We start from the raw sequence: 13101 nt of genomic DNA, 5'->3' as shown, positions 1-13101 counted from the left end.
CATGGAGTGGTTTGTGGAATGCCATTTGGAAACATATTTTGTGGCGATGGAGTGGTTTGTCGACTGTCATTGGGAAACATATTTTGTGGCGATGGAGTGGTTTGTCGACTGTCATTGGGAAACATATTTTGTGGCGATGGAGTGGTTTGTGAAATGTCATTGGGAAACGTATTTTGTGGCGATGGAGTGGCTTGTGGAATGTCATTGGGAAACAGCTTGCTGACGGGGTTAACCTCTTTGGTCATGTGGACAAGGCGTCCGACCTCTGATCAGAAGGTCCGTGGTTCGAATCCAATCACGGGACTAGGAAATTTTATGGCAGCTACATATGAAACAGGAGAGGCAGATTCACTAGTCTCTTTTATTTCTTGTTCAGGTGGGTAAACCATAGTATACATGCCATTTAATAATTTGATATCACAAAACTATGGAATACTGTAATGGATATTAGCGCAAATCTCGACCTTTGGAAACGAGCTAAAATGCCCAAAGTACCAGAATGCGAGATTGCGAGAACGCGAGAACGCGAGAATGCGAGATTTGACCAAAATCTCTCGATCTCGCATTCTCGTGTATTTTGTACATAACATTTTTTGTCAAAAGTCGACAACGCGAGAATGTGACATTTGGACATGATATGAAATCGCGTAATCTCGCAATCTCGACTTGCCAAATCAGGCCACAAAAACGCGAGAATGCGACATTTCATTTTCTCGCAACAGTTCTTTGGTTCTCGGAAATCTCGCTTTTTAGACGTTATTGGTGCGCAGACGTAATATCATAAATTCAGTGCGACTGCGCGCTTTATTAGCCCCGATGTCATGCTTTGTTCTTGCACTTCATTTTCCATGTAGCATTCAGCAAAATTATGACCTCGACACTTGAAAAGAATCACGAAATATAGCGATGATTAATTAACGTCTTTTGGTATGACGCGAGTACTGCTGTGAGGTGTCAAGCAACAAACACTTAGCTTTTTATGCAAATTGTGTGAGCGGCGGATGCTACCGGCAGTCAAGGACATGCTTGCCCTTTCTGGAACACTGGTTTTCAGTGATCAATTCATATATATATATATATATATATATATATATGTATATATTCAAAAATGAGGTTAATGTTCACTCGGTGTACATGTAATATATAATAAAATAATAAAGTCCACGTTAGTCCATCATCTTCTATATATTCACAACAACAAGTAGTAATTGAATTTGCTGACATGGCAGAAGTGCCATGTACCCTGATTAGGGGTTTCAGAGATTCAATGGTATATTTTATATAATTTCAGATCTTTGTCCCTGACGACAACAAAGATGACAGATACTGGTGTCGGAGGAAGAAGAACAAGGAGACAAGGAGGTGGCTTGCGTGCTGTCATTGGGAAGCATATTTTGTGGTGATTGAGTGGTTTGTGGAATGTCATTGAGAAACATATTTTGTGGCGATGGAGTGGTTTGTGGAATGTCATTGGGAAACATATTTGGTGGCGATGGAGTGGTTTGTGGAATGTCATTGAGAAACATATTTTGTGGCGATGGAGTGGTTTGTGGAATGTCATTGGGAAACATATTTTGTGGCGATGGAGTGGTTTGTGGAATGTCATTGGGAAACGTATTTTGTGGCGATGGAGTGGCTTGTTGAATGTCATTGGGAAGAATCACGAAATATCGCGATGATTAATTAACGTCTTTTGGTATGACGCGGCCACCAGTGGCAACGTCTTCAGCTTGAAAGTGCTGTGTAATTTTAACACACAATCTTATGTAATGCATGCAAGTTCTCTCAAGTTGTTTGGGTTTCTAGTGTCCTTTAAATCAAAACCTTCTCCACATTCTCCTTCTATAATCTAACCAAAACAAATGTGTGTATATGAATGACCAATGATACTGAAACATAAAGCGTCCGGAAGCTGGAAAAAGAGAAACTATCACAGGCCAACGAGCTTCACCATGAGGTTTTTCGGCTAGCACATGCATTAAAACAAAATTTACACAGACCAATTTTGAGCGTTCGGCTAAAACGAGCAGGCCCGATAATTTACACGACTCAATATTCACTACTTTAGGCCATAAAAAATAATTAACTGATTTCCCCTCCCACTGACTACGAAACATCCCGCATCACAAAATGGCCCAACTAAAAACGCATGATGCACGTGAATTGCATCCTTCGACAGTAACTCTTCACAGATGTCTTAAATAGTTCGACAGATGCCTTAAATAGTTCGTTAGATGCCATAAAAAGTTCGATCAGGAACAAATTAAATGCCTCCCACCTCCCATATCCTTAAAAATTCAATCAAACTGTAATACTTAATTTATTGTGGACATAACATCCACATTCAGAATGCGAGAATGCCCCTAACAGTATTCCATACAAAACAGTTGCATCGTGTTTCACCTGCTTTGCCGTTCTTAGTCCGTCATTACACCTAATCATGTTACTGTTTCAGAATATGACAAGGACCAGAAAACAGGAAAAAAGGTGTCAGCCTTTTTTGGACCCGACTTGTGGGACGAGACGTACGACAATACTGACATCAGCTTGGAATACATGGATCTGGAAGAATTCTTGAAAGAGAATGGCATCCCAAACAATCCAGACAATACGAACGCTGCCAATCTGAACAAGTTTCAGTCTCCAAACAGACAGATGATCAGTAGTGGTCACAACCTCCAGGCCTGTGACATGCCACAAGACACGTTAGCCAGGAACAGCCAACAAGCCATCAACTCAGCTCCAGACACGTTACCCAGTAACAGCCAACAAGCCATTAGTTCAGCTCCAGACACGTTTCCCAGTAACAGCCAACAAGCCATTAGTTCAGCTCCAGACACGTTTCCCAATGACAGTCCGCAAACCACTCCATCACCACAAAATATGTTTCCCAATGACATTCCACAAGTCACTCCATCGCCACAAAATACGTTTCCCAATGACGTTCCACAAACCACTCCATCGCCACAAAATATGTTTCCCAATGACAGTCGACAAACCACTCCATCGCCACAAAATATGTTTCCCAATGACAGTCGACAAACCACTCCATCGCCACAAAATATGTTTCCCAATGACATTCCACAAACCACTCCATGGCCACAAAATATGTTTCCCAATGACATTCCACAAACCACTCCATCGCCACAAAATATGTTTCCAAATGACATTCCACAAGCCACTCCATTGCCACCAAATACGTTTCCCAATGACATTCCACAAACCACTCCATCGCCACCAAATATGTTTCCCAATGACATTCCACAAACCACTCCATCGCCACCACATATGTTTCCCAATTATATACCACAAACCACTCCATCGCCACCAAATATTTTTCCAAATGACATTCCACAAACCACTCCATCGCCACCAAATATGTTTCCCAATGACATTCCACAAACCACTCCATCGCCACAAAATATGTTTCTCAATGACATTCCACAAACCACTCCATCGCCACCAAATATGTTTCCCAATGACATTCCACAAACCACTCCATCGCCACAAAATATGTTTCTCAATGACATTCCACAAACCACTCCATCACCACAAAATATGTTTCCCAATGACAGCACGCAAGCCACCTCCTTGTCTCCAACCACGTGTCCCAGGCAACTGCCATCTCACCAGTCACAGCTCGCCGTCTCGCAATATGACACGATGCCATCACCACCAACATCAGGTATGTGGTTCAGGATATCATCACCGTGTGTTGGGCAAGGCCTTGTAATGCCACCAAAGCTTTCTTAGGTTACCAGTTGTCCATGTGAGAAATTTAGAGTACAAACTTCTTCACCAGGGATGCCCTATTGAACAGTTCAAGAATTGTTTTCGTTTTGAAGACTTGTTTGCCATCCTCAAAAAGTACTTGAGGTGTTTTGCAACGTTTGTTTAGTAAAATCAGAAGAAATAGGCTACCGATCGCGTTCAGAACGTACTTTCAAAGAAATATTTCCTGTTGCGATGATTGAGCAATCAGCAAGATCATGGTCTTACGTAGCGCTAAATGAACAGATTTCAGAATGCATCATGTCAAACTCGGATGCAAGAATTTTGTTTGGAGTCTTTAAAACTGGAGACTAAGATGTGTTATTGCATCCTTTTCAGCTCTAACAGAAAGAAAGCTTGGTGAATCCAAGGCTACTGAGTCGTCGTACACGGACTGGCCCGAGCCTAAAGTAGACTTTGACCTTTCACCTCCTGATTTGGCTTTGGTGAGCATACCAGGTGTGTATTGTTTTTCTGACCAATGTTTTCCTACTTTGTAGTGACCTCCTCGGCAGCTTACAGTCCTGTAGGAAGTCCAGCAGCCAGTCCTAAATCTGTTGACTGTTCTGTGTCTTCAGATGATTTGACTCTCGTTAATATCGAAGGTAAAACAGATATAATGTGTGTCTTCTGTTTTTAAAGGTATATCTGTATGGTCCATCACTTGATTGTCTGGTTTGTTTAGGGCGTGAGTACTACTCTGCGGCGTCAGTCAACAAATTTTAAACAAACGTTTACTTTTATATGCAAATTATGAGAGTGGCGAGTGCTACCGGTAGGGCTGGACATGCCTACCCTTTTCGCGAACAGCTGGTGTCATTGCTGACTTTCAGCGATCATTCATATATTTTTCACCGCTATTTTGCCTTTTACGGCTAATGGAAGCTGTTTCAGCGGATCATCGAGACTGATTATTCTCTGGCGTTGACGTTAATGTTAATATTGTTGTTGCAGGCTTAAAAGACTTCGATCCTCGAAAGCGAACATTTTCAGAAGAGTTGAAACCTCAGCCGATGTTTAAGAAATCAAGAAAGGTATGTCCACTTAGCGTTTTGACAACCAGTGCCTAATGTATCTTCGTTGCCTTATAGTCTCCAGAGAACGAAGATTAAGGTTTGAGTTTCACATCAGCATCATTCTTGTTTTTAATGTGCATCTCCACCAGCAAAATACAATACGGGGCGGTGGGATAGCCTAGTGGTTAAAGCGTTCGGTCGTCACGCTGAAGGCCCGGGTTCGATTCTCCACAAGGTACGCGTTTTCTCACTTTAATTGTTCAAGTTCTCTGCGAAGAAACGTGTTTTCGCGCTCTGATATCCCTGGTCGTGATATTGCTGGGATACCCAACTCACTCACTCAATGTACAATACATATATTTCATGCCGAGACGTTAACATTGCACCCCCACCCCTCCAACACACACAGACACAGACAGACACAGACAGATACAGACACACACACACACACACACACACACACACACACACACACACAGTCCGCCGTCGCGAGTACTGCTGTGAGGTGTCGAGCAACAAACACTTAGCTTTTTATGCAAATTGTGTGAGCGGCGGATGCTACCGGCAGTCAAGGACATGCTTGCCCTTTCTGGAACACTGGTTTTCAGTGATTCATTCATATATATATAGATATATATAGATATATATATATATATATATTCAAAAATGAGGTTAATGTTCACTCGGTGTACATGTAATATATAATAAAATAATAAAGTCCACGTTAGTCCATCATTATATAATTCCAGATCTTTGTCCCTGACGACAACAAAGATGACAGATACTGGTGTCGGAGGAAGAAGAACAACGTCGCAGCTAAACGATCCCGGGACGCCAGACGCATCAAGGAGAACCAGATAGCCATGAGAGCTGCATTCTTGGAGAAGGAAAACTCAGTTCTTCGCACTGAACTTGAACAAATAAAGAGAGAAAACGCGGATATATTGATCTCATTGACCGAGTTTGAGACAATGGAACCATGATGGACACGTCTTCCATTTTCTATAAGATGTTAGTTTGTATATAGTTGGACCTGTACGCTAAAATGAATTCGTCTGTGATGAAGACAAACACCCTATGCCGTCGTGGAGCGGTAACACGCAATCAAGACACCGATCATGGTGCCCGATCCATTTGATCGCCAATTACGTTGGTTGGTTCGTTTGTTGTTTAACGCCACACTCCAGCTGTATGACGGCGGTCTATAAATAATCGAGTCTGGACCAGTCAATTTAGTGATTGACATCATGAACATCGATCCCTGCAATTGGGATCGATCACATTCATCAGCCAAGTCAGAGAGCCTGACCACCCGATCCCGTTAGTCGCCTTTACGACAAGCATAGTCGCCTTTTACGTTCCTGAGGACCTATTCTAACCCTGGTCTTCACGGGTCCGTTAATTACGACAATGCATGGAAGTTGGCTTCCATATTTTACTTCATGCTGGTATTGTCTTGTAAAACAGGAATATCCCCAGGTGAAGATGATAGATTTATAACATGTTTATACCGTTAAATAGACCGAAATGCCATTCTGTAGAAAAGATATCTGCAGTATTTGGTACAGAGACTATATGAATTTACTGTTATAGTGTTGTCAAATAAACATATTATTTTTTATTGAGTTTTATGTTGTGTTAAAGCAATATAAAGAGGTATCTAGTGATGGTAATGGATGGATAAGAGATGGAAAGGATTAGGTGTACCAACAGATTATGTTGGAGGTTTATAGGAAAGGTGCAAACAACCAAGAGACACGAGGGGTGTGTAGTGAAAGGATGGAATCACAATCGTGATGTGATACGTACCACTCCAGATATGATACGTACCACTCCAGATAGGACACGTACCTACCCAGATGTGATACGTACCACTCCAGGTAGGATACGTACCACTCCAGATATAATACGTACCGTCACTGTACGTCCTAGTTAGAATCAGGGTCCCGTTTCACAAAGCGATCGTAACGCTACGATTGCCATAAGTCTATGTTAATGTATAGGAGTTATTATCGTCTCAGCGCTGGAAAGGCCCAGAATGGTATCACGTAAATGGTTTTTAGACTTTAGTCAGGCAACACCGTTAGTCAGTCAAATCCGTTCGTCAGACAACCCCGTGAAGTTGGCAACCGATTTAGCCAGGCGATCCCGTTTGTCAATTTAATTGTTATTGTACGAACAGCATGTGCATGGTAGACTTGGACTTGGAAGAGGATTTTCTTTTCATGAAATTAATTTTCCAAGCCGTAAAAATAAATAGCTAAAAATCTAAATGATTCTCCTACACAAGAATGAAATCATATTGCCGGCATCTTTCAACACCACACTGCTGGACTGGACCCTTTTCTGTTCAATGTCTTTATATTGGGTGAGGACATATAAGATTACGGCAGTGCGGTATATCATTGCACTTTCATAGCTGCATGAATGCACGTAAGTATGTGCATGGGGGTGGAGGGTGGGTGGGTGTGGGGTGTGGGGTGTGGGATGTGTGTTTGGTGTATGTGCCTGTGTGCGTGGTTGTTTGTTCTACCACAATCCGGTTTTATAGTGCTAGCGCACTGAGATATCATGCTGCAGTTTGAACATGAATACCCCACTCACAGGATACTGACTCTGAGCCAACCAACTATATCATAGCTCATCTATGCATGTCGCGGCTAACAATCGGAGGTCACCCGAGTCCCAGGCTTTCTGTACTATAAACCTCCACCATACGCGACATACACCCAAAAGGTTTATGTGTCAAAGTATTTAAAAGACATTGGAGAAAAACCTTGATACGAATCTGAAAACCTAGTTCACTCGGTCGGCACACACGCTTGCAGCCTTGCCAGATTGTAAACGTTGAACTAACACTGGTTTTGATGGTTCCAGATTGGAAAATATACGGGGCATATAAACAACGTTGACCTATTCCTATGTTTATGTCACTTTCGTTTGTAAAATACTTAAGGTTTCTGCTTGTTTAATAAAATCGCCTATAAGTCTCCTTTTCTTACGAGGTGAATATCTACTGCCGGACTATATAAACTATACCATGGTTGATGGCTAAATATGAAAGAAACAAGAAATGGTTATTCCATGGTGATGTATTTGATACGGGTATGTGGTTTGGACCTTAAGTTTGCATTGTTTCGGTGACTGGTTTCAACCTAGTATCTTTTTCATGACGAGTGAAATGTTTTGGGTCAAATCCAACTCCAAGTGTATACTTTCTTTTTCCCGGCAGTTATATTACGAGGTTTATGAACAATATTCAGACTACCGTAAGAGCTTCAATATATATGTCGAAACAATTTTCTTTTATACACACATTGTACCCATCTCGGGAATCGAACCCTGGTCTTCGGCGTGACGAGCGAACGCTTTAACCACTAGGCTAACACCAGTTGTGTGAGTGTCTGCGGCGTGTTCTGACGTTGACGTACATGTCAATCGAGTTCATCCCAGAGGTGTACGATTGGGTTGAGATCTGGAGATCTCGACGGCCAGGGCAAGTCGCATTATGCGGGTAGCTTACCGTGACACGAGCTGTGTGCGGTGGAGCGTTGTCCTGTTGAAACAGCCCCCTCTGGCGGTCAATGATTGGAAGAAGGTGAGGTTGAAGAATTTGATTCATGTCACGATATGCTGTCAAATTTCCCTGAACCACAACCAAGTCAGATCTCGTGGTGTAGGATATGGCTCCCCGCACGATGACACGACCACCACCGAAATTGTACACAACGTGGGGCAAAACGCCCATTTCGATGATGATAAACACGATGTCTTCCATCTTGCCGGTGAAGAAGAAATCGTGATTCATCGCTAAACCACACTCGTCTCCAGTTTCTCAAATTCCAAGGCTGTTAGATATGGCAGCAACGCAAGCGTCGTTATCGATGGATCTGTTGTAACGGGGATGATAACTGATCGTCTTGGTCGGATTCCAGCCTCAGGAAGATGGTTCCTGACAGTCTGGTCCGATATCCTCCTCAAGCCAGGAATGCGTCCTGCAGTCTCCGTAGCTGTGGCATTGCGATGACGTTGGTGAAACAGTCCAATGTAGCGATCCAGTGCAGGGGAGGTAACTCTCGGTCGGTCGGTTCTCGGGCGGTTTGCAGTGGAACTGAACTGTGTGTATCGGTCCCAAAGGCGGTGCTGTGATGCGTCCTGTGGCGATGTTCCGATCGGCAGCGCTGAGTCTCGGCATTTTCGAACTTGAAAAATGTTGACAGTTGAAAGACAAATTATTGGCTTATACTTGCCATTTTATAGCCACTACCCCGAGTTACGAATGCCATAACTTGCACATGCATTTTACTGTACAGTTTTTCTCCATGACATTTTTGAAAAAGTGTGAAAAAAATGCCCTTTAAGACATTGCAAATCGACAATGGCTGTGTTTTGACGCACCGTTTGTCGAATATCAGGCCACCAACATTTTCCAATAACATATATCCAATTTGTATACCTGATGTTTTGTGTAGTCAGTGAACTACACACTACCTGTGCTTTTCTTTGTTTTGAAGAGTGTACAAGACAGTAGAAATCAATATTTATTATGTGCATATTCACATCCACATCCACATCCACACCCTAAAGGATGCTAAAAACGGTACATTATTACCCAGGCCAATGGATCAGTGTGCACTCGATTTTCATTCTCAGCTCCCTGGGGAGTATGCAACCATACAAAATCTTCTGATCCTACCGCGAATCCATTCACCGCTTGGTGAACAGAAGCACATATGTTAGATGTGCTACATGTGCTTCAGTGTTGGGCAGGACAGAAGCCCTAGAAACTCCTAGGAGTGAAGGCATTGATTGCTTAAGCGTTTGAATCAACCATTCAAAGTTTGTATTATCCATTATGCTAATATGTCTTGGTCATCACGCCAAAGTCCATTGTTCAGTTCCCCACCCAGGTACAAAGAGTAAACAATATGTGAAGCTCCCTGGTACTCCCTGTCGTGGTTTTGATGGAATATTTCTAAAACCGCCTTAAACGCACTCACTCAGTGAAATCAATGGAGGGGAGAACAGAACCCTTGAGGTTGTGGGTGGTCTTCGTCTCATGAACAAATGTGCGGTATAGGAATTCACAAATTGGAGGCTTCACAATGTGTATTTCGCTAATCTATTTAAAATGAGTTTAGGGAGCGACGAAATATATTCCCATTCTCTCACACGTGCGGTGTACGTAAGAATTTTCCGTCCACGAATGCCCCCATACATTAGCTGACGCTTCAATGACAGTGCTACACAAAGGACGTTGGTGAAGAAGTGTCGATAAAATAACTGCATCATTACCGCCCTTAACGTATACATTAGCAAGGTCACATTATGAAGAAATGTTTGCGACAATTACAATAACTCCAGTTCGGTGATATTATGATTTCAGAATGACAGCGGCGTTTCAAACACTGAGTCACTGTATTCGAACGTTTGTGTTGAAGGTTCCATCGTTAACATCTTCTCACTCATACGTGTATGCATGATACCATGTTTACATATTGAAACTCGAATTATGATTTTACAAAATAGATGCTGGGTGAGAGAACGGAGAACTTCATATTATAATGTTTTATCATTATTTGACAACAAGGCCGGTTGGTTTGTTGTTTTACGCAGCACTCAGTAATATTCCAGCTAAATGACGGTTGTCTGTAAATAATCGAGTCTGGACCAGACAATCCAGTGATTGATATCATAAGGACGAGAAAGTATGGAGGCAAGTAGCTTAAAAATGACTAAATTATTACTTGAGGATAGCGTTTATTCTTTAAACCATTTTCTTTTAAATAACTGAAATACCTGCTCAATCGAGTATAAAGTCTCGGGCGACATCGATGAAAGGGATCCCCTGTAGGGAGAAACCAGCAGTCGAGCGAAATATACCAGACAGTAGACAATAATAATAATAGTAATAATAACAGTTATAATAATAGTGGCGCGATCATTTTATTTCCGTCTTCGCCATGCTTGTGGTCTTGACACAGAGGTCCACCCGTGGTACGACCCGGAATATGTCGAAAGCGTCATGGAAAATGATAAATACAAAATTCTTTGCAATAGGCCCATTTACAGCCTCAGACGTATCCAGGCCAACTAACCTGATTTTGTCCCTTTCGATAAATCCAATGAAATCATTTATATCATTGAATTTTCTGTCCCCTTTGACACTAATGTGATTGACAAGATTGAGTAAAAACATGGCAAATATGCGGACCTCGCTTTCGAAATGTCAAGCTTGCATCCCAAGTACCAAGTTGTCCGACTCCGATTGTTCTCGGTGCCTCACGTTTGATATTAGAAAAGGAATATTTCAGGGTGATTCTTTCAATCCTTTGCTTTTCTGTTTGTCATTAACTCCCTTAAGCTTTTCGTTTAGAAAAGAGCAAGGTTATCATCCTGGACCTCCTCAGCACAGATCCCCAACACGCCTTACTCACCTTCTTTACATGGATGACCTTGAACTTATTGCCAATGGAGAATCCACACTCAAAAAACAGATTCTCCTTGTCGAGTCCTTTTCTAATGATATCGGCATCTCCTTTGGCCTCGACAAATGCAACATTCTTCATTTGAAACGTGGCAAGGTAGAAGAGGGAGGATCAGTCAGTTTACTTGGAGGAAGAGTTATTGGCCATCTCGTGGAAGGTCAGGCCTATACGTACTTAGGGATGCAGATAAGTGACAAACTCCAGAATTCCCATATCAAGGAAATACTTCGGGCAGAGTACAAATGTAGACTAAAGAAAATCTGGAGTTCAGAGCTGAACGCTCGCAATAAAGTGAAAGCCACAAATACTTATGCTGTACCCGTCCTTTCGTATTCTTTTGGTGTTGTTGATTGGACGAAACGAGAAATTCAGGGTATTAATACCCTCACACGAAGAATCATGTAAGACAATAGATCACACCACCCTCGCTCTTCCCTCAATCGCTTATATTTACCAATCACTATGGGAGGACGTAGTTTCATTAACGTTGGGGCTCTTCATGATAGAATTGTTTTGTGCACTTTTGCACACATTTATTTGTCTGATGATCCTCTTGTGAAGCATGTCAAGACTCATGATGAAAACAAGGCATTCCACAGTTTTATAAAACGAGCCAAGGATGTGGGACACAATCTCAATGTCGGTGTTGATTTTGTTGATGGTTCTGTACTGCTAGACACGGTACAGAAATGAGTTTTAACCAAGCGAAGTGCCATATCAGGTCGGCCCAGACCCAGGTCTTAAAGGAGAGGCTAGCTGAACGACTAGTGCATCGAGTTTATATAAATGCAGTGTGTTGAGAAGATCAGCAATCCTGCAGATTCCTCCACGTGGATGAAGTCGTCTGGCCTGAAAAGTGAAACAGAAGGCTTTCTGTTTGCTGCCCAGGACCAGTCACTTCCCACTCGAAACCGTCAATGTGTGATTTTGCATCAAAATGTAAAAATGAAATGTAGATTATATAATGAATTTAATGAGACTGTCCAACACATTGTCAGTGGATGCCTAGCTTTGGCACAAACACAGTATCTTAAACGACATGATGGTGTAGCTCGATCATTTTATTACCGTCTTCGCCATGCTTGTGGTTTTGACACAGAGGTCCACCCATGGTACGACCCGGAATATGTAGAGGGCGTTAGGAAAATGATAAATACAACTTCTTTTGATTAGGCCCATTTACAGCCTCAGACGTATCCAGGCCAACAAACCTGATCTTGTCCTTTTTGATAAATCCAATGAAATCATTTATATCATTGAATTTTCTGTCCCCTTTGACACCAATGTGATTGACAAGATTGACAAGAGGAAAAACATGGCAAATATGCGGACCTCGCTTTCGAAATGTCACGCTTGCATCCCAAGTACCAAGTTGTCCAACTCCCCATGGTTCTCGGTGCCTTAGGTTTGGTACGTCCCAATCTGTTGACTGACATTGGGAGAGTACCCGGGTTTACTCCCAGGAATACAGCCCTTCTGACAATCTGGGTTATGCAGAAGGCTGCATTGTTGGGGAGTCTTCACATTTTCCGAAAGGTTCTTTGTGGGTTTGACTAGGCAAAGCTTCCTACTCGCCAGCACAGAAAGTCAGTAATTTAACCCACTCAGTCACCGAGGCTTCCAAAAAATGAAAGTCCGGCAACTGGTTGTCTAGATCACGTACTTTGTGTACCCCTCTGACAAGTGTAAATTGGCACGGCTTCCATGGCCGGTGATCTGGACTACCAGTTGTCCGTCTTTCACTTTAGCGGAAGCGGCCGGGACTCAACCCTAAAAACCTCCCAATCTGTTGTCTGACATTAGGTGAGAACCCGGGTTTGCTGCCC

At 42.5% G+C, this 13101-nt stretch overlaps 1 protein-coding gene across 3 annotated transcripts in view; it reads left to right on the top strand.

Moving 5' to 3' along the window:
* Positions 1–6408, top strand: part of LOC124133737 (arp2/3 complex-activating protein rickA-like) — a 134412-nt gene extending 128004 nt beyond the window's left edge. Inside the window, exons 4-8 of one of the 3 annotated variants that reach the window (XR_007218974.1) lie at positions 1292–1362; positions 2456–3685; positions 4111–4217; positions 4726–4805; positions 5537–5603. Coding sequence is in view for 2 of the 3 variants with exons in the window: in XM_048387528.1 (XP_048243485.1) it covers positions 1292–1362; positions 2456–3685; positions 4111–4230; positions 4726–4805; positions 5537–5770 (1735 nt within the window). In the remaining variant the exon portion in view is untranslated. Of the gene's footprint in view, positions 1–1291; positions 1363–2455; positions 3686–4110; positions 4231–4271; positions 4377–4725; positions 4806–5536 lie in introns of all 3 variants that reach the window. The other 2 variants (XM_048387529.1, XM_048387528.1) reach the window with 2 other exon arrangements.
* Positions 6409–13101: the final 6693 nt, after the last annotated feature.

This window comes from Haliotis rufescens, unplaced genomic scaffold (genome assembly GCF_023055435.1).
Source record: "Haliotis rufescens isolate VD_foot unplaced genomic scaffold, xgHalRufe1.0.p SCAF_7, whole genome shotgun sequence".
NCBI lineage: Eukaryota > Metazoa > Mollusca > Gastropoda > Lepetellida > Haliotidae > Haliotis > Haliotis rufescens.
This window is presented reverse-complemented; position numbering and strand designations above follow the sequence as displayed.